This window comes from Harpia harpyja, chromosome 23, assembly GCF_026419915.1.
Source record: "Harpia harpyja isolate bHarHar1 chromosome 23, bHarHar1 primary haplotype, whole genome shotgun sequence".
Classification (NCBI taxonomy): domain Eukaryota; kingdom Metazoa; phylum Chordata; class Aves; order Accipitriformes; family Accipitridae; genus Harpia; species Harpia harpyja.
In genome coordinates, this window is record NC_068962.1 from 4,216,724 (window position 1) to 4,240,334 (window position 23,611).

The 23,611-nt window shown below is 49.8% G+C and overlaps 1 protein-coding gene across 3 annotated transcripts in view; it reads left to right on the plus strand.

Annotated features, from left to right (window-relative positions):
* NTN4 (netrin 4) overlaps positions 1–13,239 on the plus strand; it is a 50,063-nt gene extending 36,824 nt beyond the window's left edge. Inside the window, exons 6-10 of one of the 3 annotated variants that reach the window (XM_052774763.1) lie at positions 3,757–3,973; positions 4,679–4,791; positions 5,979–6,047; positions 7,721–7,891; positions 11,525–13,239. In XM_052774763.1, the coding sequence (XP_052630723.1) occupies positions 3,757–3,973; positions 4,679–4,791; positions 5,979–6,047; positions 7,721–7,891; positions 11,525–11,661 (707 nt within the window). In that variant the 3' untranslated portion in view covers positions 11,662–13,239. The other 2 variants (XM_052774760.1, XM_052774761.1) reach the window with 2 other exon arrangements.
* Positions 13,240–23,611: the final 10,372 nt, after the last annotated feature.

Here is a 23,611-nt window from a genome sequence, read left to right on the forward strand (position 1 = left end):
ATTTATGATTTACAGAGCACGAAGAACTCAAGTATCTCAGGGAGACGACTTTCCCCAGCATAAACGGGGTTCCGTAAAAATATCGGGGTTATCTGAGTGCTTTCCTTCCAGAGACCCTATTGCCACAAACACGGATCATTTCTTTCTGGGCTTTGCAAACCCTCACAAATGCTCGCCTCCCTAAGACCCCTTCACCATTTTCCTTCTGGTCTCCTGCTGCCAGGGCTGCTCCCTGCACCCAGGGACCCGGCATCTCACGGCAGCTTACAGGGCCGTAGCAAATGACTAATGACTGTTAAATTAAATTATATAAGACCGATTACAGCCTATGCCTGGCACGTTTCCAAGGACCGTGCCACGGTCTGCAATAACAAGGAACGTGCGTGGTGCCCTGTTATTCTTTCCGGGAAAGCCATAGCGTTGCCTGCTTGCTTCTGGCTCAAGGCACGGTTATTGCTCAACCGTAGGGTAGCATTGAAAATTTACAAATACCAAGGTCAAAGTAAATAAAGGAGTTGTTAAGCCATAATCTTTACGGATACTTTAAAGGTTCTTGTAGGCAAAGAGTGTATATAATATTTGCTCAGGAGTAGGTGTGTACCCTATAAATGAGACATTCTGCCATTTAAAACAGCAATCTGATGACTCTTTCCCCCCCACCCTACCTATCGGTCCTTTTCTTTACATCCCTCATGAATTTTTAAGCCTCAGCTACAGTATAATTGCAGACAATAAATTGGGTTTTATAATTGCCAAGTTTATTTTTGCTTTTCAACTGTAGGTTTTTGAGGGTAAATATTTGTCATTTCCAAAGGTTAGCTGGCAGCTGAAGAAACCCCAACAGTATCACCAGTCCAGGGCGGGGAAATCCAGCTCTGCTGGAGTCCTGCTCACTGGGTTTCGATCGCAATCAGCACACGGGACACCGGGACAGGCGGCTGTTAATTCATATGTGCGTGGAAGTGACGTGCAAAATATTGCTGTGTAGTACAGGGTGGTGAATCGGCGTTTTCATGACGCTGCTTACAAATCGAAAAGAAAGCAAAAAGATCAAGCTTGTGGAAGGTTTCTCTTGGCCCTTCTCCCACTGGAGCTCCCTTGGCCGTGGAAACCCCAGGTGGGGTGGCCGCGGCACATGAGACGGGCACTGTCCCCAAACCTCGCACTGAGGGTCTTGCCCGTGTACCCACCGTGAAGTGCCATCCAACGCTGTCTGTAGCTGCTTTATCTGCTGCTTGGCCGCTCCTCTCACCTTCCTGGAGGTGGATCTCCTACTACCTGTGCTACAGCGAGGTGCAGATTGGGTGGAAGGAGGAAAATGGGGTCTAAAACCAAGGCTCAGCGCAGCAGCCCATGAGGGAGCAGTAGCTGCAGCTGCCCCATGTTGTATAATTAGTCCTGCAGTCCTTTTCTTCCTGCCATTGCCATAGTGTGGAAGCACTTGGTCCTATTTTCATGCATTTCTTTCAAAATTGGTCCAACGCGCTCACATCTGAGCTCTGGAGTCTCATTTCTGCGCTCGGTGCGTAGTGATGCGGCTGCACTTTATGGCTCAGCACATTCCTGCCGCAGCACGTCACAAATGTTTACCCTGTTGTAAATTTGCCACAAAAATCATGCAGATTAACGCCACTTAGTGTCACCTTGGGCCTGCACCCAAGATGCAAGACCAAAAACCTTCAAATCACCGGCCGCCGATGCAAGGCAGGTCGGCACCTTGGTAGCTCATATGGGAGCAGCCAGGAGGGACGGGGTTCGTGGAGATGGGTGCGCAGCCCTTGTAAAAATGACCAACCTTTACCAGACATCTCTTTGCTGCTTTTATTAAAAAGTATAGCCAGCTACCTTCTCATTTTTAATTGGCTATGAGCTTGCTGCTGTATTTTTCATAACAGCCTTTGTAAATTTAATATGCTTGCCTCACCACGGTGTTGCCGCTGCCATTAAATTTTCCATTAGGAAAAAAATTGTGCGAAAGCATTGTCTAAAACATAAAAAGCTCCAGCCCCAATAGGGTTGGGTGTAAAACTCAGCTGAAACTTGACCGAAACAGGACCAAATCTCTCTCTGAGCAGTGGGTTTAGCTCACTGACTGCAGGAGAATAGAAGAGCTTTAAGTGCTTAATATTTCCCCTGAAGGGGCTGAGGAATGCCAGAAATACCCACCACATCTAGTAGGAAAAGAGAGCATTTGGCTACATGTGTCAGGTGTAAAACACTTCACAGACTTCAGGAGAAAGGTATGCGAGTCTCAGTGAGCGCTGTTGAAAACTATGCTATTAAAGGTACCAGAGTTCACTGCCTGCAGCTAGTTATGCAGTTTGTGGAGAGGCTTTCTAATCTTTTAATTTTATATAATTATATTTATTTGGGAATGGAAGGGGTGGGGAAAATTTGGGGATTACTTTGGCAAAGATTTTGGAATCGTAGTCGCCTCTAAGTTAACTGCCAATATTAATCTATCCTTTAATATTTTGAAACAACACTCCAGGTATGTCAAAGCCCCGAAACCACAAAAATGTTGTCAGAGCAAAATTAAATATATGTGCACAGCAATAAGTATTTTAAGAGAAAGAAAGGCTGTGTTGCCTGGAGTGGCTTTTCTGCTTTATTGCCTTCACAGTTGGAAAATAAAAATACTCGTATTAGAATTCGGTGAAAATTTTCCCTCCAAATGAAATTTTCTCGGGAATTCTGATTTTTAGATAAATGGCGTTTTAGACAAAAGTCTTTCAGCAGGGAATTTTTTACCATAATGCACAAGGCTGACTATAACACGTCCTGGTCAGAGAACCAAATCCTGAGGGAAGGAGAGCACGAGTCACCCAGCTACTGGTCCTGCAGGGCACCACGTTGCCTGCTGGCCAGGCCAAATGGTCAGAGACTTTTGATAACTGTATTTCTGATCTTTGAAAAGATTAAAGCCTTTGGGGAAAAAAAGATAGTAGCCTTGCAATAGACACAAATTACATCTATGCAAAAGAAAAATCCTAAGTAGAAGACAAGGAAAACTTCATACCACCTATTTTAGGGCACTCTTTCTGATTTGTGAGAATGGCCATTTCTCCCAGTGTGTCCCAGCACGCTTCCAGTCCATCATTCTGCTGCAAGGGACTGTGGGGGTGGAAAAAAACTGCAGCTGGTGTTTCTGTCACACACTCTGCAAACCTGTGTCCCAGAGTATATGCAAAAGCATATCTCTGAGCCGTCGCTGTCCTCATTCTTTTTTTTTGATGTTTGGAAATGATGGCTTTAAAAGAAAATCAGACAGAGACAGAGGACTACTTTTTGCTCAGCCTCCACTTTAATTATAATGACTGTTCTGAGGGGTTTTTTTAACCTCCTGGGTGCAAGACAGTTGTTATTACTTTAGAAAGCAATTACGCTGTGATTCATTTTTGCAATGAAGCACCCACAGCTGCTTAAACATCATTGTAAGCCATGCACATCCCCGGGTACTTGGCTGGACTGGAGTCCAGATGCTATAAGGAAAGTAATAAAGGCCTGTTTGGCAAAACATAACACGAAAGCAGGCTAGGTTGACTAAGAAACCTCATAGAAGTTAAAGACATACAGTCTCTAAGGGGAGATTCTGGTCAGATTTATATGGGCGAGAGGAAAAAAAAAAAAGCCCAGAAACATCATTGTCCCTAGGCAGAGCGGCCATTTCACAGGCATCTCCCGCGCCTTCGTCCCGCAGAGTTTTTGCACTCACAGATGCTCTCCCCCCCCCCCGTCCCGCCGTGTCCCCCGCAGCTTGCTCCTGCCACCCCCTGGGATCGGCCGCGCTCCCCTTGGGTCCCCGCACCTTCTGCGACCCCAGCACCGGTGACTGTCCCTGCAAGCCCGGCGTGGCGGGACCCCGCTGCGACCGCTGCCTCCCCGGCTACTGGGGCTTCGGTACCTACGGCTGCCGACCCTGCGACTGCGCCCGTACCTGCGACCCCCGCACCGGCGACTGCCGCAGCAGTGGGTGAGTTGGGGGGTCCCGGCCACCCCCTCCCAGCCTCACCATACCCCGGGATCCCAGGGAAGGCGCTGCGCTGACCCTATTTGTGCGCGGCCCGCGGGCTGAAAAATAGCCGTTGTATAAAATATTTGGGGTTCGGTATGGTCAGGAACCGGGGATAGAGCAGCGGGTGAGGCTGCGGTTCGCCTGGGTGCCTGGCGCACCGCGGCAGGGCATCGGTGATGTTGGATTATTGGCTCTGGGTGCTGGTGTTAATGTATCGGGTGTTCGCCATGACCTTCACAGTTGCTTCCTCTCCATGAGAAAATATGGGCCTCAGGGACATCTGAGCGAGAGGAGACCAAAGGCTTAATATTGTTGCTGTTGCAACTCAGCTTGCGTTGCCTGTGTTGGACTTGGAGTCAAGCTCTGACTTCTAGAAGACAGCACACTTTAATAATACCCCACTGTCCTGATCTTATACGTTGCTTTTTTTTACCGGACTGGGGATATTTAGAGCATCTATATCCCTATAATGTATTTTAAACCCCAAATGGATTCACGACCCATTCCGACAACCCTCAACCTGTTCACTTTCCAAAACTGCCCCTTGCGTTCAACGTCACTAAGACGCGCAGCCGCGTCGTGCCCAGAGGACGGGTTGATATTGGCCCTGCTTTCCACCAGCTCCAGGAGGAAGGCTGACCATCTCCCTTTCCCCCCTGGCAGCTCGGACGTGACCTGGCACAACGAAGCACCTCCTTTCCAGGCGATGCTCAACGAAAGCGAGCCCGCCTGGGGCTGGGAGGATGAGCAGGGCTTCTCGGCGCTCCGGCACTCCGGTAGGACCGCGGTTTCACCCGTGTTTCCCTGCCCCATCCCTCCCGCCAGCAGCCAGTGCAGATACCATCTTCTCCACTGGCTTGTAATTAGTGCCCTGGCAATTGCAGGAGGGGGTGGATATTCCCCCATTAACGTCCTGTGTGACCATCTCCTTCTCCTCCACGAGCCGGAGGAGCCTTACGGCTTGTCCCATCAACGCGAGGACACGCAAACCCTGTAGGCAGATGCTCCATACTGAAAGCCCGCACTCGGTGTTCAGCTCTCAGTAAGGCAGGAGTTGCCTGCCTGAATTTGCAGTCCCAGCTGTGTATTTCAAGGCTGAATACTCTCATGTTTTACTTGGCCATCATGTTTTAAACGTGTCTTTGTATTCACTAGAACTACTACATGGTGGACAAACCAGCAACGTTATTTAGAGGGTGGGGTTTGCCACTTCACTGGCAGGTATTTTGGAAATATAGAATTTATTTCCCCGATACCCACAACAATTTTGGCATCAATTGCAGCTCACGATGCAATCTGAGACGGCCTAGCATTTCAGCTACAGCTTCAGCTGGGGAAATTATTTCCCTCCTGTCCCCCCAGTCTGGAGGAGGCGGGTGCTGCGTGAGGGTGCTGCGAGGCAGGTCGGCCCCACGGCGCAGTGGAGCAATAAGGCAATAATAATTGCCTTGCAATCCCTGCATGCAAGCAGGCAAGCGTCATTTCCTCCATTTTCAGAAAGCAGCATGATAAAATCTCGAAGATACAATAATTGAGTTAATTGAGGGGAAAGCTCCATCATTTGTCTGGGCAACTTCATTTTAAACGTAAATAAGTATATCGTGTTATTCTTTGTTCTAAGATCACGGAAGTCATTAATCTGCCTTAACCTCTGCAACATTTCCTTTTAAAATTTTGTCTGGTACATTACGGTGTGGAAAATACCATGGGGAACGACATCAGTGTTATTTGCATCCCAAGGCAAAATAATACGGCCTTTGTTTCCCTTCTCTTCAAATTGTAAACAAGGAATAATTGCCCTTGGACTAAGATTGTATATTCAGCCTGGATCTGAAAATAGGGCTTTTTTTGCACGGGGCTTGGTGACCATGTGAAAACCTCTGGCAGGTCTCGGGCTCTGCCCGCGAATGCTCCTGTCTTTTAAGTCCAATCCACAGCCATTTGTGTCCTTCTCCTTCCCCAGGTAAATGCGAATGTAAAGAGCAAGTTTTAGGAAATCGCAAGGTCTTCTGCGGGATGAAGTACACCTACGGTGAGTTGCGGGTGAGGTGTCAGGGGTGTAAGGGGAGGTGCTGCGAGGCCGTGCAAGCATGTAACCATGGGCTACATAGTCTAAGGGCAGATCTTTGACCTTTCCAAAATGTATAGATATCATGGTGCCAAGTCAAGGTGGGTGAAGCCTCTTGCTCTGTTACCCACCTCTCTTGCTACCAAAATACCCTTGTGCCAAAATCATGGGAGGACAAGAGCTGGAAGTGTCCCTGAGAGGTTATCTAGGTCCAAGACAGGCTGTAAAGCACTGTTACCAAACATGGGTCACTGAAACTCTGTCTGCGGACCAGGTGCCCCAAGCACAGTCTAGAAATCACGAAATCTGAATTACACTGAATTCCGCTGGGAACTTCCCCCTGTCAACAAAGTTCAGCTGTTGCAATGGGGTGACGTATGTTGTCTGTGTGTCTACTGGATTTAAATGAACGAGAGGAGGCACTTTGTTTCCCAAGACCTCTCTGGTGCGTGCCAGTGAACCTCCTCCTTCATACCGCAGCAGAGCAAGGAATGCTCTGCCTAGCACTCCCTTCCTTCACGGTCTTCCAGGGGTCTCTTGCACCTGTTTCATCTCACACTGAAGTTGAAAATGTACAGGGAGATAACCCATACCTCTGCAGGCTGCGGAGCAACCCACAAAGGGAAGTTCAAGTGGCCGCCAGCTGTTGAAGTACAGCCCTGGCTTAGCGGTATGAGGAAAAAAATCTGATTCTGCTTTGCTTTGCTCCCTGGCCGCAATAGTGACTGTGTTTAATGTTGCAAAAGATAAGAAATAAATTTTAAAAAGTCACAAAAAAACCCGAGTTCATAAATCTTATCTAAAGTGCACTCAGGCTTCCCACCATTTCATCACTCAACATGCAAAGGTGTCAGCTAAGCTGGAGAGACAGACGAATTATGGGGCTCATCATGAGCTTCAGGAGGCCGTGCTGTAGGAAAGGTTTCCCTGAGCTTCCTGGTGCGCAGTGCTGAATAAAGCACCACGACACGGTGATACCTACCAGTGTAGGCATCGGCACGGTCGTGGGGAGGCTCACGCGTGGGACCTGAGCCCTGAGCCTCCACCATCCATGGGCTCTGCAGGTGGGATACCAGGCAGCGGCAGTGTGCCTGCGGGTATCTGCGAGCTCAAAATTCTCCGCGTTTTTGCCTCAGTCCCCACCAACGTCTCGGTCTCCACCGCTGCGTTTGGATTTGGCAGTTCTGCAAAGCGGGAATGCTCAGCAGGGTGGGATGAGGGCAGCTCCTCACGCCCCTGCCTGCTCCCTGCCCTGCCTGGGCTGAGGCCAGCAAAGCCCCCAGGTCCATCCCTAAATCCAGGGCTTTCCATTTGATTTCCAAAAGGGCTAAGGAAGCTTTGCTGAGCTCCGGGGGGAAATGGGGCCCTCACAAGTTTTGAAAATCAGGTCAGTGGACCTCTCCCACTCCCCACATGGCAGGTCCAGGGCCCGTGGCCGAACCATCCGGCAGCATTCCCACCCACGGGTATGGGGACACGTGTGCGCTCACCCCGGGCTCCCCGGCAAGGAGCATCGGGCTAACTCCGCTGTAACGAAGTCATTGCCCTCACTGCTTCACCCAGACGCCTGCACTAGACAAAAAAAGAGCGCTGTAAATAGTTTATATATTCCTGGTTTTGAATTCGTGTCTTCCCAGTGATCAAGACGAAGATCTTGTCAGCTCATGACAAAGGCTCCCACGCAGAAGTCAATGTAAAGATCAAGAAAGTCTTGAAATCCACAAAGCTGAAGATCCTCCGGGGCAAGAGGACCCTCTACCCTGAATCCTGGACTAACAGAGGCTGCACTTGTCCCATCCTCAATCCCGGTAGGTTTGACTCCCTGAGCAGTACATCCCCACCACGTTTACAGATTTCATTCCCACCCCTCTGTCCCCTCATGCCAAGGAGCTGAGATTGCGGCCTGGTGTTGATTAAAAATTACCGGCTGTTACATCATTTGGATTCCAACAGCAATCTCCATCAAATTTGAGTTTTGTAGAGAAAAACTTGGTTCATTCTACAGACTTTCAAACATCTGATTCTCTTTATGAAGCATAATAACACTCTTACAGCTTTACCAGTCTCAGTGTGTTCCCAGAGGGAGGGAGGTGCACATCACGCCACGACTACATGACATATCTTTTCAAAAGTAATGCTAATTTGAATCCATAAAAGCACATTTAAGTCTAATTTGAGTCATGATATTGTACTGAAGTTCTAATCTAAACTCAAGGGAAGATGTCCCTTTGAAAGTAACACTAATTTGCATCTACAAGATTTGGAAGAGTTTCTCTTATGCAGTGAGAGGAGACCTTTGGCTAAACAGTTTTTTCTCATCTTCTTTTACTGAAATGGAGTATAACCAGTGGTGGCTAAACAGTGCATGCAGTCTCCAGTACGGTTAAGGAGATGCAGACACAAAGTTTTCTTCAATAGAGCAAAACTAAGCTCCAGCTGACACACCTTTCTTTACAACTCCGAGATAAACCGACAGTTACCAACCAATTCAGATAAAGGGGTTTTTTTCCATAAGGTGCACACATCACTTGGAAATCACCGATCGAAACGTCAACTTCGGTGCTGAGATGTCCCTTACGTGTGCAGCACTGCAAATTTCCTTTGGGGGGAAAGGGCTGTCTGCGAGGCTGGATCACACAGAAAGGTTATTCATTGATGAGGTGTTTGCAGTCTTCTTTCACCTCCACCGGAGTGACCGTCTTTGGCTTTGAAGGCAAGCTGCCGTCATTGCACAGCTGTAGTCAGGAAGACTTGTCAGGTGCAAGGGCTGGATGAATCAGCAGCGTTAGGCAGGACTTTACTGTTTAAGTGCAGTAAGACTTCGCGTGTTGCTAAAACACCATAAATCTGTAATTAAACAGATACAGCTGTTTTCTTTTTCTGTGGAAAAACAATGCAAACGCAAGCAAGAAAGCCCAGATGCCGCTGCCTTAATATGAACCTGGAGGAATGCCGTGGAAGCTGTCAGACACCGAGCGTGCAGGGCAGCCCCGCACTTGACACCCAGCTTTGCGACCCCGCTAACTTCAGAGGAGCTTCACTGCTTTCTCCCAGCGGAGGAAAAGACAGCCGTAATCACCGAATCAACGAAGATCGCTTGAACACCAGCGGAAGAGTGGAGGTGCAATTGTCTTTAGGGACAATCCAGGCGTCTGACACATCAGGTGTTACTCCCTTGCCGGCTCTCATGATTTACACTGCAAAGCTTGGTATTGTCTTGAAATGCAGCTGCTGGAGTCCAAGGCGTATAAATTAATCTCAGCTTTCATGTTGGAAAGAAGTTGTGAAGTTTGGTCCTAATGGGGAACTTGAAAACATCGAGTGTATCTTTAAGATCTAATCATTTCACAGGGGAAAAAAAAGGATCCCAGGTATTTTTGAAATCTCATTATTTTCTTCAGCTACCACATTCATTTCTGAACGGTTGGCAATACTATATTAGCAGATTTAACCTTCTCTCAGAGTAAGAGCTTCTGATCTCCAGATGAATAAACTGACAACAGCCAGATAAAAAGCCAAGCTGACATAAAACAATTTCCTGATATATAGCTGTAATAGAAATCACATCTCCCAAAAACATAGAGGAGATCAAAGATAAAAATAAAAGAAAAAAAGACATGTTTTTATTCTGTTTCACGGCGCTAAAGGGATACCAAAAGGAGGGTAGGCTTTTAAAGGCTCTGGCAAGAAATAAAAACTCCAAGCACTTATCGAATCTCCACGGGCTGTTTTCGGATTATAAATGTGCTTAAGTTCTTGTGAGGGGATATTCGCTACCCTTGCACACCTTCCCCTCCACACACACCCACAGGGGCAGGTTGGGCTTTTGGGGGGACACTGAGCTGAAAGGTTTAAAAGTTTCTGCCGTCTGCAAGGGAGCAGGAGCCCCTTCCCCTCCTCGGCTCTGCCCAGCCCAGACACAAATAAGCAGAGAGCTGCCTGCCAGCAACACAGGGCAAAACGCACAGCCTGAAGTCCTGGCTTGTGTCATCTCAATCGTTTGAGTCATTTTAATTTTACAATTCTTTAACATCAGGTTGAAAATCTAGAATATCTAGAAAGCCCTAGCGAATCAGCAACCGCAGCAATATTTGCTTGCTCTCTGAGGGTGCATGCCACATTTCTCTCTCAAGGGAGATAGATTTAGGAGCCCTTGAAAAGTCGTGTTTGTAGCAGCAGGATTGATGTGGCCAAAATGAATGTCTTGCAAAGGGCGATACTGCCGCACACATATCCTGTGTTTACTTGGCAGAAGAGAGGATGCGTGTGCCCAAAAACTCAGATGAAGTAGATAACAAATTGTATTGAATTAAAGAAAAACATGCTTGACCTTTAACTAGGGGACACTCTCCCTTTATTCTGAACTACAAAATGAAAACCCAAGAAAACCCGAGCAGATTCCCCGCTGCAGCCAGGCTGGAGTGGGACGACCGAGAGCGCTGGAGAAGACCCATCTCCCCCAGGCTAGTTCGTACCACCACGTGGTGCTCCCCAGACCCGTGCAAGGAGGAGGGGGTACAGGGGGGTCTCCTGCTCGCTGTATCCCAAGCATGCTGCAGCGGGATGCTGGCCCTGGCAGGGAGCTCCTCCGGCCGTGGGAGGGCTTATCCTCCTTGTTATCCCCATTTCTGTCACGTTCGTGGCCCATTTAGGCTGTTGGGATCCTTGGCAGTGTTTCTTTAGCTAATTCAAGCCAAAGGCTTCACTCCGTCCCCCCACTTAGCGGTTATTGCCTGGCTCCAAGTGCAGACCTGGATGCCTGGGGCGAGCCCTGCAGCAGGGGACCGTGCTCCAGCCCTTTCTGGCGGCTCCTGGACACCAGTCGAGGCTTTGCCAGATGCTGCTGTCGTGTCCCTAAAACATCTGGCGGAGGCAGAAATTAATGCAGCTCTTCTCAGTGTGACTGCCACCCCCTCGGGCTCTTCTGGGGTGCTCACACCGGCAAATCTAGTATTGCCTCTTGTCAGGGTCCCGTGTGCCTTTGCCTGCAAGGGGGCACTGGATATTTTGAGCAAGACACCGGCACTAGGTCATCCTGCATTGTCATTACTGGAATGCGCTGAACTGACCGATTTCCAGACCCAGGTGTATTCAGGGAGGGCTGAGGCAGCTTTCTGCCAAATGAAGGTAACAGCAGTTCCCAAACGAGGTATAAAAACTTGTAGTACAGCCCCCAGAGTTCAGCTTCTGTTTATATTTAGAAACTAATAAAATCAAAGTTTGTATACTGCATCTCACTGACAGATGCGCCGCGGGTCGTTTTTCCAGGGATATAGATAGAGGTGTAGATATACAGATATATGAGAGAATCAATAAGTATCAATATTTTTTTGTATAAGTGCTTTTTGACATGGAGCTAGATATCCAGGCTGACTTTGCAGTGTCAGTAGGCTTCTTAAGCATGGTGCTGTGCAGTCCCTGACCGCTTTGCTGGTTTGCAGGCTTGGAGTACCTCGTGGCAGGACATGAGGACATCCGAACGGGCAGACTCATCGTCAACATGAAAAGTTTTGTCCATCAGTGGAAGTCGGCTCTTGGAAGAAAGGTCCTGGAGATTTTGAAAAGAGACTGCAACTAGAGGTGCGCGACTGCCTAGGGCACTTCTTTATGCACAAAATGCAACAGCCTTCACAGAGAGAAGACCTCTAGGATGAAAACTGGAATGTAAGGAAATAGTGCCAAAACGTGTAGCGAGGCATTCAGAGTTGTAGGCGCTGTCTAATTTAACCCTTCCTGGCCAATGTTCATTCACTCGCCTGTAGCTTCCTTGCCAGGGGCTCACCTGAGCCCACCTCATCATTACGTTGAGGGAAACAAGAGGAAGGGCGATGTTGGAGCAACTCCTATGAAGCCACTGATCGCCCCAGACTAAATTGCCACTCTGGAGAAGGAAAGAATGCCCATGAGCTACAGCTGAGAAGCAAACCACCGCTGCCAGTGCCACCAGCGCAGATCCTGGGCGACTACCAGAGGCTCCCAGGGGATACTGTGGGGAAGGCGGCAGGCAGATGCTGGCAGCAGCGTGGCAGTGACGACCGCTCTTTAGAAACGCCCCGTCGGGTTAGGACACGGCACCCGTCGAAGAGAACCCGACGCCTCTTGCTTTTAACCTGGTCACCCCGCTGAAGGTTTCAGGGGCTAAATTCTCTGCTGGTGCTGGCGAGGACGGAGCTGCTGGAGTGAATCGAATCCCTCTGCCTTGGCACAAGCGCGGCGCAGGGCAGAGGCCGGCTGGCCACCCACTTCGTGGCCGCAGAGAAGAGCCAGCTCCGGAGGGTGCAGCATCTCTGAGCTTTTGTCCTTGAAGTGTTAAAAAATGAACCTAGCCCTAGTGTAAATATTTCAATGTATAAAGCACTTTACTGCCTGCCACTTCACGGTGCGGGAAGTCTAATTGTGTTGGGGAAAGAAGAGGTTGAAGGTGGCACATGAAAAAACTCCCTGAAACAGAAGCACTCCTGAAGACCCCCCCCAGTTGGACGGCGTTAATGGTATAAAGGGAACGGCCAGCCTGGCACTGGCCACTCAGAGTATCTGAGGATGCAACCTGAAAGATAAAAGTATTTGCACTGAAGTCCCAGCTTCAGACCAGCACTTGGACCCCGTGGGCAGGACTCCAGCGAGACTTTGCAAACAGTGTGAGAAGAAGAAGAGACTTTGAGATAAAAAATGCAACTGCCAGAGGAGAAAAACTCTGCCTGCAGGAAAAGGAGTGGATGCGGAGAATGGAAAGGACTCGCGTTCGCATATCACAACCCAGCGATTCATGGTGGGCCTGGAGTTTATTTTATTTTTATGTTAGTATTTAAAACTGAACATTTTATTTGTTTTCCTCTGTGTTATTGTTTGCAGTATATACACATTATACTTCTTCATTAACACCAGTATGGAATATAGCAGTTTACTGCAGTTTTCAGCACTAAAATATATCTTTTCTGTAAAGCATCTTTAAACCACATTGCAAAGAGTATATTCTGTTCATGAGTGTGAGGGGAAAGAAAAGGAAGACATACAGCGCCAGAAAAGTCACGAGTCTACCAATCCACCTTACGTATTTGTTTTTCTTGCAAGGTCCTGTGGACTCACAAAAGAATGTTACTATTTTGGTAATTTGTTTTTATATCTCATGTATGTAATAAATATAATATGATTTCAACATCTTCATCTCCTGTTACTGCTTACGCCACTGGCAATGCAGGCTTCATGCCTGCGCTAAAGAGCGCAGCGAAGGTGGCGCTGGGTGAGGAGAAGCTGCCACGGGAGATATTTTCCTCTCTGGGAGGGTAATATTCACCATGTGGTAAAAAGCCAAGTAGCATGGATGGCTCACAGAAATCCCATTTCACCTCTGTTTTGGGAGGCTTCTAAGCTCTTCTTATAAAAAGGGGAATTGTACCTAAATATTTTCAAAGCTGGCCAGATCCTTGTATCCACACAGGCCTGATGGCTGAGCTGCAGAGCAGTTACCCGTAAGAGCAAGCTGGGGACGGCGGAAATCAGGCTCGCTCCCTACATTTGAAACTGTAAAGGCAAAAAAAAAAAAAAAAAAAAGGCTGTGGGAAACGAGTGCTGCGGCAAAAGGTCTATGAAAACACCGCAGAGTGAAGTCAAGCATCAGAAATGATGGCCGGGGGGTCGAGGCGTAACCCGCAGCACGGGCAGCAGCTCCCTGGGCGGGCGGTTAATCGGTGACGGCCGGGGCACCACGCTGCGGCAGCACCCATCTCCCGGCGGAGGAGAGGGCAGGGAAAGACTCCCGGTGTGGAGACACTTGGAGACGAAAAGCCTCCAATATCTCTGTTTTGATTTAAAACTTGAGAGTTTTACCTGCTTGACGTATTTTTAGCTTAATCTTATTTTAATGCCATTAAAACAATATTTGCAATGGCTCGTTGATTAACGTGGCATCGTGAAAGCTGGAGGGTGTGAGTGGAGAGGTCCGCAGTCCCGGCTGGCTTGAGCACCACAGGGAACCGGGATGGCTCCGGCGGCAGACGCTGCTTACGGCACCTTGTCTGAGCCCTGTCGTAGTCTTGGGTTTGGGCACTGATGGTTTTACAAAGGAAAGGGTTTAACTTCTCTAGGGCAAATCTGCCCATGAGAGATTTCTGTGAGGGGATTTTGGCTGGAAGGAGAAATGTCCCTTTACAGAGAGGGCGAGCTGGATATCCCTCCATCCATATGAGATCACCTCACAGTGACAAGATGGCCAGCCAAGCCCTTCTCAGTGAGAAAAGCTTGTTTGGACAGTAAATCTTTGCAACTGAGTGAGTTTATGGAAGCAGCCCGCTTGGTTTATCTGTTTAATCCCGTTACATGTATGAGAATAGGATGTCTGTCCCTGCCCACCCGAGGAGGAGATTTATTGCTTGACAACTCCAGGAGTACCAATGCCTTGACCAGTCCAGCTGTGTGACAAAAATCGGTGGCAGGAAAACCAACCTGGCCATAATCAGAGTTGGCAGCAGCATCCACAAAAGGGTCTTTTCTTCCAGACATACCCCTCCGGCCTTACAGACGAGAGTTGCTGATGCTGGCAGCTCCCCAGAGACCCAGCAGCCCCTCTCTGGACTGTGCTGCTCCTGGCAAGAGGAGAGCAGAGGTGAGTGCCGGGGTTTCAGGGACCAAATTGGTGACGGTGGCACCGGGAGCTGCAGCAGCTCTCCCCAGAGCATCCCTCATGCCTCACCTGCACATAAAGACCTGAAGAAAGCACGGTAGGTAGAGTTTTCAACCATCCCGGCTTCCAAGGCAGGAGGCTAGATGTAAGCAGTGGCCGGGGGTCAGTGATAGGGGCTAGGGCTGGCTGGCAGAGCCCCCACGCTCCTGGTCGTCGGTCAGCATCGCAGGAGCGACTCTCGGCTGGTGACGTGCACTTGGCTTGGGGGAAGTAAAGCCGGTGTCTTGGAGCCAGCTACCACCACAACACAGACCCTAAGTATACGTGGCAATAGAGTCCTTCCAGGGTATCGACATAGGATCCAAACCTGTGTTCCCCCGAGGCACTCGCAGGAGTCCTCTTTCGCTTTTTCTGGTGGGTTCGCACACGAGCTCTCGACAGATGCTTTGGCGCAGAGCAGGGAACGCCCAGCCCCAACAACAAGTTTGCGGTCCCTCCTTGCACCCTCCGAGTCCAAATCCTGTGCCGTGAGGGTTGTCAGGACCAGGCACTAAGCCAAATACAGAACACTGCTGCGCCGGCGAAGCTTTCTCCGCTGTCCTCTGCCACCACTGCTGCTTGTGGAAGAAAGCAAGATGAGCCACCCAGATCTGCCCGTCAGTTTTCACTAACCTGAAGCCGTGTGCTTGGAGGAGGCCGTACTCAGAGATGTCCCACATCGTCCCTCAGAGACGTCACCTTACGCACCCAACTGCTCGCTAGTAAACATCTCCAAACGGGGTGAGCGCTCCCCGGCTCTGCAGAGCCTGTGGGATGGGTACCATTGCCCAGCCCATTCATCAGGAAGCAGGAGGTGACCGGACAGAGGTGTTTCGGTGAAACATCTGGTTTTATTCTGCTAAAGAGCATTTTTCTCTTCGGACCACCTCAACAGACACCAGCCATGCCTACAGGCTGCGAGTGCCGGGAGGGATGGGGGAGAAGTCGCCTGCAGCCCCGGCCGCATCCTTCCCCGCAGCAGCAGCTGCCCGTAGGGCGACTGGGCAGCACGTGGAACCCAGCAGCATGTCCCCCACCTCCCAGGAGCTGCTACTGATGGAGACCTCCTCCGTCCTCGACACCTCCCAGACCAAAAGGCACGGCGAAAGCCGGGAGAGGGCTCGGGACTGCGCCGGCTGCACGTGCGTGGGGCCCATTCGGCCAGCCGTTGCTCGCCCCAGAGGAATGTGATCTTGCAGTCGCAGTGGAAAATTACAGGCGTGTTTAATATAGTTGCTCCGGCAGGCTAAATCTTCTGGGATATGACCATGTTGCTGAGAATGACTGAACATCTGGTACTACCGGCCTGCCTAAATGGAAAGCCGGGCTGGTATGGGTAAACATAACAACTCGGGAACAAGTAGCTGCAGTGTATTTTTTTTTTTTTAATCTTTATTTTTAGTTATCGTATTGACTTCAGTATCAACACTGGATAGAATAAACATCTCAAAAATGTCCGGTGGCTGCTGCCCCAGCATCCAGAGGAGACCTCTCTCTGATAAGGCAGGAGGAGATCGGCTGTCTGTGGGTCTTCTGGGCTGATGTGTTGATTTTTCGATGACGGTGTTTTCAAAGCATGCCCTTGCCCAGAGGTCACAGCTTCTTGCCGCTCTTTTCCCACAGTTCAGCACAGAAACATCACGAACGCCTTTTATTGCTTCAAGGGAAGGCAGTGAGGCCTCGGCAAGCCTCACAGGCTGGGAAATACACTATATATGGGAAACTTGTTGGCATATCGAAAATGTTAGCGTGGCCGAGAGGCCAACGTGCCACGGCAGGCATCGGGAGAGCCGCTCTCTGTGCCCAGCCCAGCTCCAGGTTGTGCCCTTCTCCTCACTTCTCCATCACTCTGGTGGGTCCTTTGGAGCAAAAATAATGCTAGGCTGCTTGCAGATGCGATGTGCTCATGGGTGTGATGTGCTCACAGATGTGATGCACTCACGGGTATGCTTAAGCCCAACTGATGCACATAGCCCAGGGAAAATTTTGTCATGCCCAAGCCTTGTTCCCTGCAATGCAATCTGCAGTTCAAGGCATCTCCAAGCTCTACCTGGACGCTTTCTTAGCAGTAGAAGATGCGTAAAAGAAGTTTATCGGGGTGCTGAGAGGTCTAAGGAGGGTATAGGTGTGGGTGCGGGTGTGTGTAAGTGCATTCCCACGGGATTGCTCGCTGCTTCATTTCCCAGATTGTGTTTTCTTCGCTCACACCTCTGAGGTCCCCCTGACCGGGCAGGTTGCCCACACTGCCAGCATTTCTTTCTTTGGCGTCTTCTCTCAGTCTTAGACATAGAAGTTATATACACTTATTGAGCAGAGGACATGGATTTTAAGTCACCTGGAAATCAGGGCTGGCAAAAGGCCTCAGATCTGTGTGAAAATTGCTGAGAAGAATAAAATTGCTTCCTAAAACCAACATTAGCGAAGTTTCCCTGAGCTGACTTGCTGTGGACGTGGATATGCACCCTTTTAGTAGGTGCAAAATGCGGTCCAGCCCCAGGTGCTGGACACACGCTGAGGTACTGAAACACAGGAAAACCAGTTCAAAACCAAGCAACCGTCCATTTGGCTGGCATTTACCTGGAGTAAAGAACATTCCTCACTGTATTTCCCATGACTGATTCACACGTCATCCCTATCTGGTTCAGTAGGTGATATTTCTAACATTATAACCTTAAAATATATACCTGTAAAAACCGTAGTTTCTCTCTGTGCCTGCTCTTCATTGGAACTCTCCTTTGTTTGCATCAGGTGCAACTCGTGTCTGGACCTTGAGCATTTGTGCAGCCTCCATGTGGTCAAACCTGCCGCATAATCTCTACTTGGGCTTTACCTGAGTAACACCTGTAGGAGAGAAGGAAACGTTATTTCACGTACACAAACAAGGACTTGAGATTCGCCCCACCTAGCGTGACGTGTCGGTGGTCGTGCAAGGATCCCCTGATGCCCTCAGGGTTGCAGAAGAGACCCAGGAGCACCCCGAGGGGGCCGTTACAACAGCCCGACTGCCCCACAGGGGCAGGCCAGGGGGTAGGAAGATGCACAGGTCCTTTTGTAGCTCCGAGAGCATCACCGAGATGCAGGCAAACGCAGGGACAAGGGACCCTGGCGGTGGGAGACGAGGAAGGCTCAGCCATCGCTGCCATCGCCCCTTGCTCGGCATGGCCGCCCAGACCCGATCAGTCCCTTTGCCCAGAGAGCTGCAATGGGGGGGGGTCGTTTCTTGACCTGTCCTCAAAAAGGCCCCCAGAGCCACTGGGGTGACTGGAAGAGGGAGGCCGATTCGAGGGAGCCCGAGCCTGGTGACTGCAACGCATGCAGATAGCAGCCACCAAAGGAGTTCGAAAACGCTCACGCGGAGCTGTGTGTGCAAACTAGACGTGCTCAGAGCCGCTCTGCAGCGCAAACAACCCCCATCTGTGCTGTCAAACGCCTCCGAAACAGACGTTTCGGTAGGGATGCCGGCCCTCGGCAGCCCCAGGGCCGGGGGGTCAGGAGGGGACAAAGTGGCACGGGCCAGAGCTGTGCCAGGAGCCGTGCTAACAACTTGGCGGTACAGATGATCACCTTCCAGTGCCCAGAAAAGTTCTTGAAAACTATGTAATTTATTCGCGTGTCCGTACCTCCGGAGAAGCAGCACATCCTGCCCCGTGACTTGGCCCCGGCCGCAGCCAACAGCTACAAAGGCAGGAGGAAAAAAGCAACAACAAGAAAACAGAAGCCAAGTTATGCAGCAGGGGGGGGTGGAAAATATTTCCCTGGTCACGGCGGGTGACTGGCAGAAACCCCGAAATGCACAGTAAATACAATGCGAAGCAGCACGGACAAACAGCCGGTCCTCGGCGCGACGCCCCGCGGCAGCGCGCCAGGAACCGGGGACGATGGCGGTGCCGGTGGGACGGACCAGCACTCCCAGTCCTGCTCGGGGACGTAAACAGGACACCCCACCCCGGGGCTGATAGCCAGAAGAGGAAGGAGGCCGGGTCCCCGCTGCGTCCCGCTCACCTCTGAAATGACAGAGCAATATTCCGAATGACAAAATACAAGCAATATTGCAAAGAGCTTGAAGACCGAAGGCCGAGAGGAGGAGACAGCCCGGGGGACTTCTGCCGCAGACTGCAGTGGGGTCTGCTCCCTCGCCCGTGCTTCGTGCTGGTGACTATTTAACTTAGACACATTAAAAGCAGTAACGACCGAATTCTTCTGAGCAAAAAAGGACTTATAATTGGATAATGGCCACTGAGCATCAGTAGCTGGGTTGCCTAATGCCTGAAGGAAAGCATGAGAATTTTTCTTCCACCCACAGACCTATTTGAAGCTGACAAGGTCCTGCTCTCTGCAATTCCCATTAATTTTACTGCCAGGCTTCAAGATTTATGACAGCTTTGTCTGACATTCATGTGGCAGACAGGTATTGTTACGTGCCGACATTACCCAGGTAGCAGCCACGGGTTGTTCTCTACAAATGACTGCACTCCAGTCAGCTTTGGAAAACTCCCAGCTTTTGTACAGGGAAATATTAAATAAATGAGTATCACTTTAAATTCCAGTCTGCCTTTCCACCCTCAGGGAAGCCCTACACATGCCGGACAACAGGGATTGCTGCTCATCCTGTATTCAAACAGCAGGCAAGCTTAAATCCTTAGAAATCCTTGAATACCCGGCAGATGATGACATAAACCGAGGACATACCATACCTGTCATTTAAACCCTCCATGATTTGGAAAAAATCAAACACGCAGCAGTTATATTAGCTAGGAGCAAAGGAGTAACCGGCTGGCATCCTCATTCTTCTCCTTCCAGGACTCCATTTTCTCTAGCTGTGCAGAGTCTTTTTTTTTCTCTAGATAACGTCCAGAATAGAGAGAAAACAAATAGAACTAAAATAGCAACAGTACAAGAGAAAATACCATCAGGAGTTCCTGTTCACAAGGCTATCCTGGCATTTATCTGGGGCTGTTGACATATTTAACAGCCATCGGGTCTCCGCCAGCTGGATGCCAGCTTCAAGCCCAAATCCACAGCCGAGATATAACTTCTTGCTTCTTGCTACAATTTCTGCACTGTTCTTTTTCCTCTAGCTGAGTTAGCAGCGTAGGGTATCCTGAGGGACAGCTTATCCAAAGGCATCCTGAAGAATAAACCTATATGGCTAATCCCTGAGTTTCCCTCACCTGGGGAAGCAAGGATTTTGCTTCCATGTTATGTTAAGGATGTTTTTTTCCGAGTGAATTGCAATGAAGAAAGCCTGTAGCTTTGCTGGTGAAGGACTGTGAGTGTTACCAAGATTTTAGTATAGTTTCTGAAATCTTCTGAATGTTTCTTCATTATACTGAGCAAACATTTTCATTTTAATTATCTGTAGTCCATGGAGATACATCCATGGAAAAAGGCTGGGGAGTAATAGGACCGTAGTCTTCCCAATTCCCCCTCCCCAGCAGGTGCAGCAATGGCACCCAGCTTGTTGGTGGAGGCTGGTACTGGGTTATACTAGGTGCTGCCCAAAGAGGTTTTCCCCCAAAGACTGCAGGGTCTGAGGGCTCCAGGGAGACCAGAGCTTGTGGGACAAGCATTGTCCCCCTTGTCCTGCTTGGAGGATTTTATTTTCCTTCCCTGGCATTACTCAGGAGCAGAGCAGGCCTGGGCTTTCACGACCAGCAGCGCTCTCGTGGTGAGACCACCACAGCTCTCACTTGCCGCGGTCCTGACGCAGATTTTGCGGAGGGTCGACAGCCCGTCCCCTCCACCAGCAGACCACCATCGAGCAGCAAACGCCCCGCGGCAGGGACAGAGCCCACCGGGTGGCTGCAGGAACCCAGGTCCCGGGGAGCACGTGTGCTAGCACCCAGCCTGCTCTCCTTGCTGCTCCTTGAATAAACGCTATTTTAATAATGAGCCAGAAAGGTTACCGACTCATCCTTTCTCTTCCAGTTAAGGAAATGAATTGGTCAATTATCTTAAGCATCACATAACTCAAAAAAAACCCCAAAGATTCTGGTCAAGGGATCCACTGTGCTGCCCCTTATAAACTAAGAAACAACCTTCAGGTATCAGTTCCCAGCCAACACAGCATTTGTATGTGTTATAATTAGATACTGGTTTTGTTGCTGCACGGTCCTGCGGTTACGGTGCTTTCCACTGTAAACCCACTCGAACTGTGTGACTTGGCCAATGACTCTGACCTTTTCTCATCAATGAAATACAATATAAGTTATTTTTGAGAGAGCTGGTGCCTCTGCATGCTTTGTTTCCCTTGATGCTGTCATGCAACCATGATTACTTCATTAAGCAGAGGGGGAAATAACAACAGTGGCCTATTGTAGTATACACTGGGAAAGAATTTTTTTTTTTAATGCACATGGTACACAAAAAAATCCATTCTGACTCTGTATCATGTTATGTGACAACAAGAGAGGGAAGAAACAGAGATAGCTACCCTTCCCGTGCAAACAGACAGAACGTAACACAGCGAATAAAATTTCTCCTTGACCGTGCCTCCCTCACATTCACAGCCTCGGAGCCCTCCGGTAACTTTAGCTGCCGATAACGGTGACAGCTCTGCCCAGGACGATGGTGAATTCCAGGTCCCCGTGCCGTGCCCATCCCTTCAACGCTCGCTGCCTTGGGAAGGTCCCTCCTGGCGCTGGCTGCTGTCACATCCTTCACGCAGGAACACCACAGCGGGTACTGAGAGCTGATCATCTGCCACAGTCGCAGCGGCTCGACGCACGTTTCGAGGCACCCTCGCACTGCAGCAGTCCTGCTGGGGGACATCCCTGCAGGCTGCAGGGGCTGCTGGCAGCCCCCATCCATGGGTGCCAGGGCAGCGCTGGTGCTGAGGGTGAGCACGGGATGCTCTGCTTTTGCTGGGTGTCGGGGTGCCGGGGCCCTTCTCCAAACCTGTGACTGCAAAAAACAGAGACAGAGAAGGAGATGAAGTGATAATAATGTCCAAATGGGACAGAGCTGATCGCTGTAGGCAGAAATGGCCCCGTTATGCGTGAGTACCATGCATGGGAATTGTGAGCTTCTCGGAAGAGAGCGTCTAAAAATATCCTTTTAAAAAGAGAAGAAAAGTGGCAGACATCGGTTGGTGGCAAGGAGAACTTATAGGAAGACATCAAGTATGGCAAAAAACCTGGAAGTGGGCAAAAAAGACAACTGCTCAAAAAAACACCTCTAGTAACCTAGCAGGAGCTGGTACCCAAGGGCTTGAACACTTGAAAGAGCTGAATATCCTTAAGTCTTGTTTTGCTTTCCATTACAAATCATCCAGTCACGTTACAAAACGGTGAAAGCGTGCAGTTCATGTTTAGTAAGCACTTTCCTTGACGGTTATGAAAGGCGAACACGCATAGGGGAAACTGAGCAGCAGCCTCAGCACAGGTGCCCGAAGACTTGTCTTTTTTTTCAACTGTCCCTCTCGATTTAGTAAAAAGTGTCACTCCTTGATGTGTACCTTCTTTCACCTCTTCCCTTAGCCCATCACAGACACAAGGCTGATACAATAGCCCTCCAAACCACAGCTCCCCAAAGGCAGAAACGGTTTCGCCCCCACCACGATCTGACCCCGCTTGGGTCAGGGGCCGGCTCCTGCCTGCAGCCAGCTGGGCGCCAGCTGGGAACGATGCCCGCAATGGGAACACTGGCCTGACCGGCATCTCGCCGGCCTTGCTGCCGGGCAGCCGAGGGCAGAGCTCAGCTCCTCGGGTTGAGTGCCGTGCCGAAGGTCCGCAGGGCGAATTGCACCGCGCTACCTGGCGCTCCGCGGGAGGCACGGATGTGCGGCCGTGGGGCCACAATTTACATTTAAAGAATTCATAAAAATTCCAGGCCAGAGTGCTACTGTGGGGTTTATAACCTTGACATTTTTTTATCACCCCCTGGCTTGTTTCTTTTTCCCTTTATAACCAAACCAACCCATACAAATTAGTATTTGAAAGTATGCAATTAGCAAGCTGCTCCTGCAGCTATGCAGTTCTCCTGCCACCCAGTTTCCCAATGGGAGGAACTCAACAAAAAAGAACAAAGAAAAGAATTTGCTGCCTCATATTAATGACTGCTGTTTGAGGACAGCATTTGTATTTTAAATGAATAGCTTGCTGAGGACAAAAAGGTCAGAACTGCATTTTATGGTAGCAATAGAATAGCAGGAGGACAGAAGAAAGGCGAAAGCTGCGAGCAGACAGGCGGAACAACATGCTCTGCTTGCTCGAGAGGCTGGGACCAGCGCCCGGCCACGCTGAGGCCACGCGTTCAGGAGTCAAAATACGGGCACGGTCCTGCAAGGTGGTGAGGACAGCGGTGGGAGGGGAGAACGCTCACCTCCCAGCCAAGTCAATGAGCTCTGCGGCACACAGCGTGGTTCCAGAACGATCGGCTCAGCCCAGTGATCCCCGCCAAAATCCTTCCTTTCTGCTAAGCCGTATGGATCTATCTTCTTGCACGTGGAATTTTTTTCATCAGCTCTGACACCCTGAACGCACTCTGTCCCCCAAGACGCTGCCTGTGGATATGCAACAAGACCCTGCCAACATCCAGCAAGAAAGCCGTGATGAGTGCAGCTACCTGGGAATGTGCCCTTTGCTACCCTGTCTTCAAATTGCTCAAAGTTAAATCTAAATTGAGAAACCCAAATGAAACCTGATGCTGGTTCAAGTTATACTGCAAAACTCCAGCCCTTATCCATGGGTATTGATCAATACCTTCAGGAGAACTCAGCCTGCCGGCTCTCTGAGGCTTCAAGATAAAGATGAGCCAGTATGGGACTATTTTAACCAATAATATGTAATAAGCATGAAAGAGCCGCACCACAACTGATGATAAAGCTAGCCAGAAAGGAAAGCCAAAGTCTCCAAAAGGGCCCTGGGAT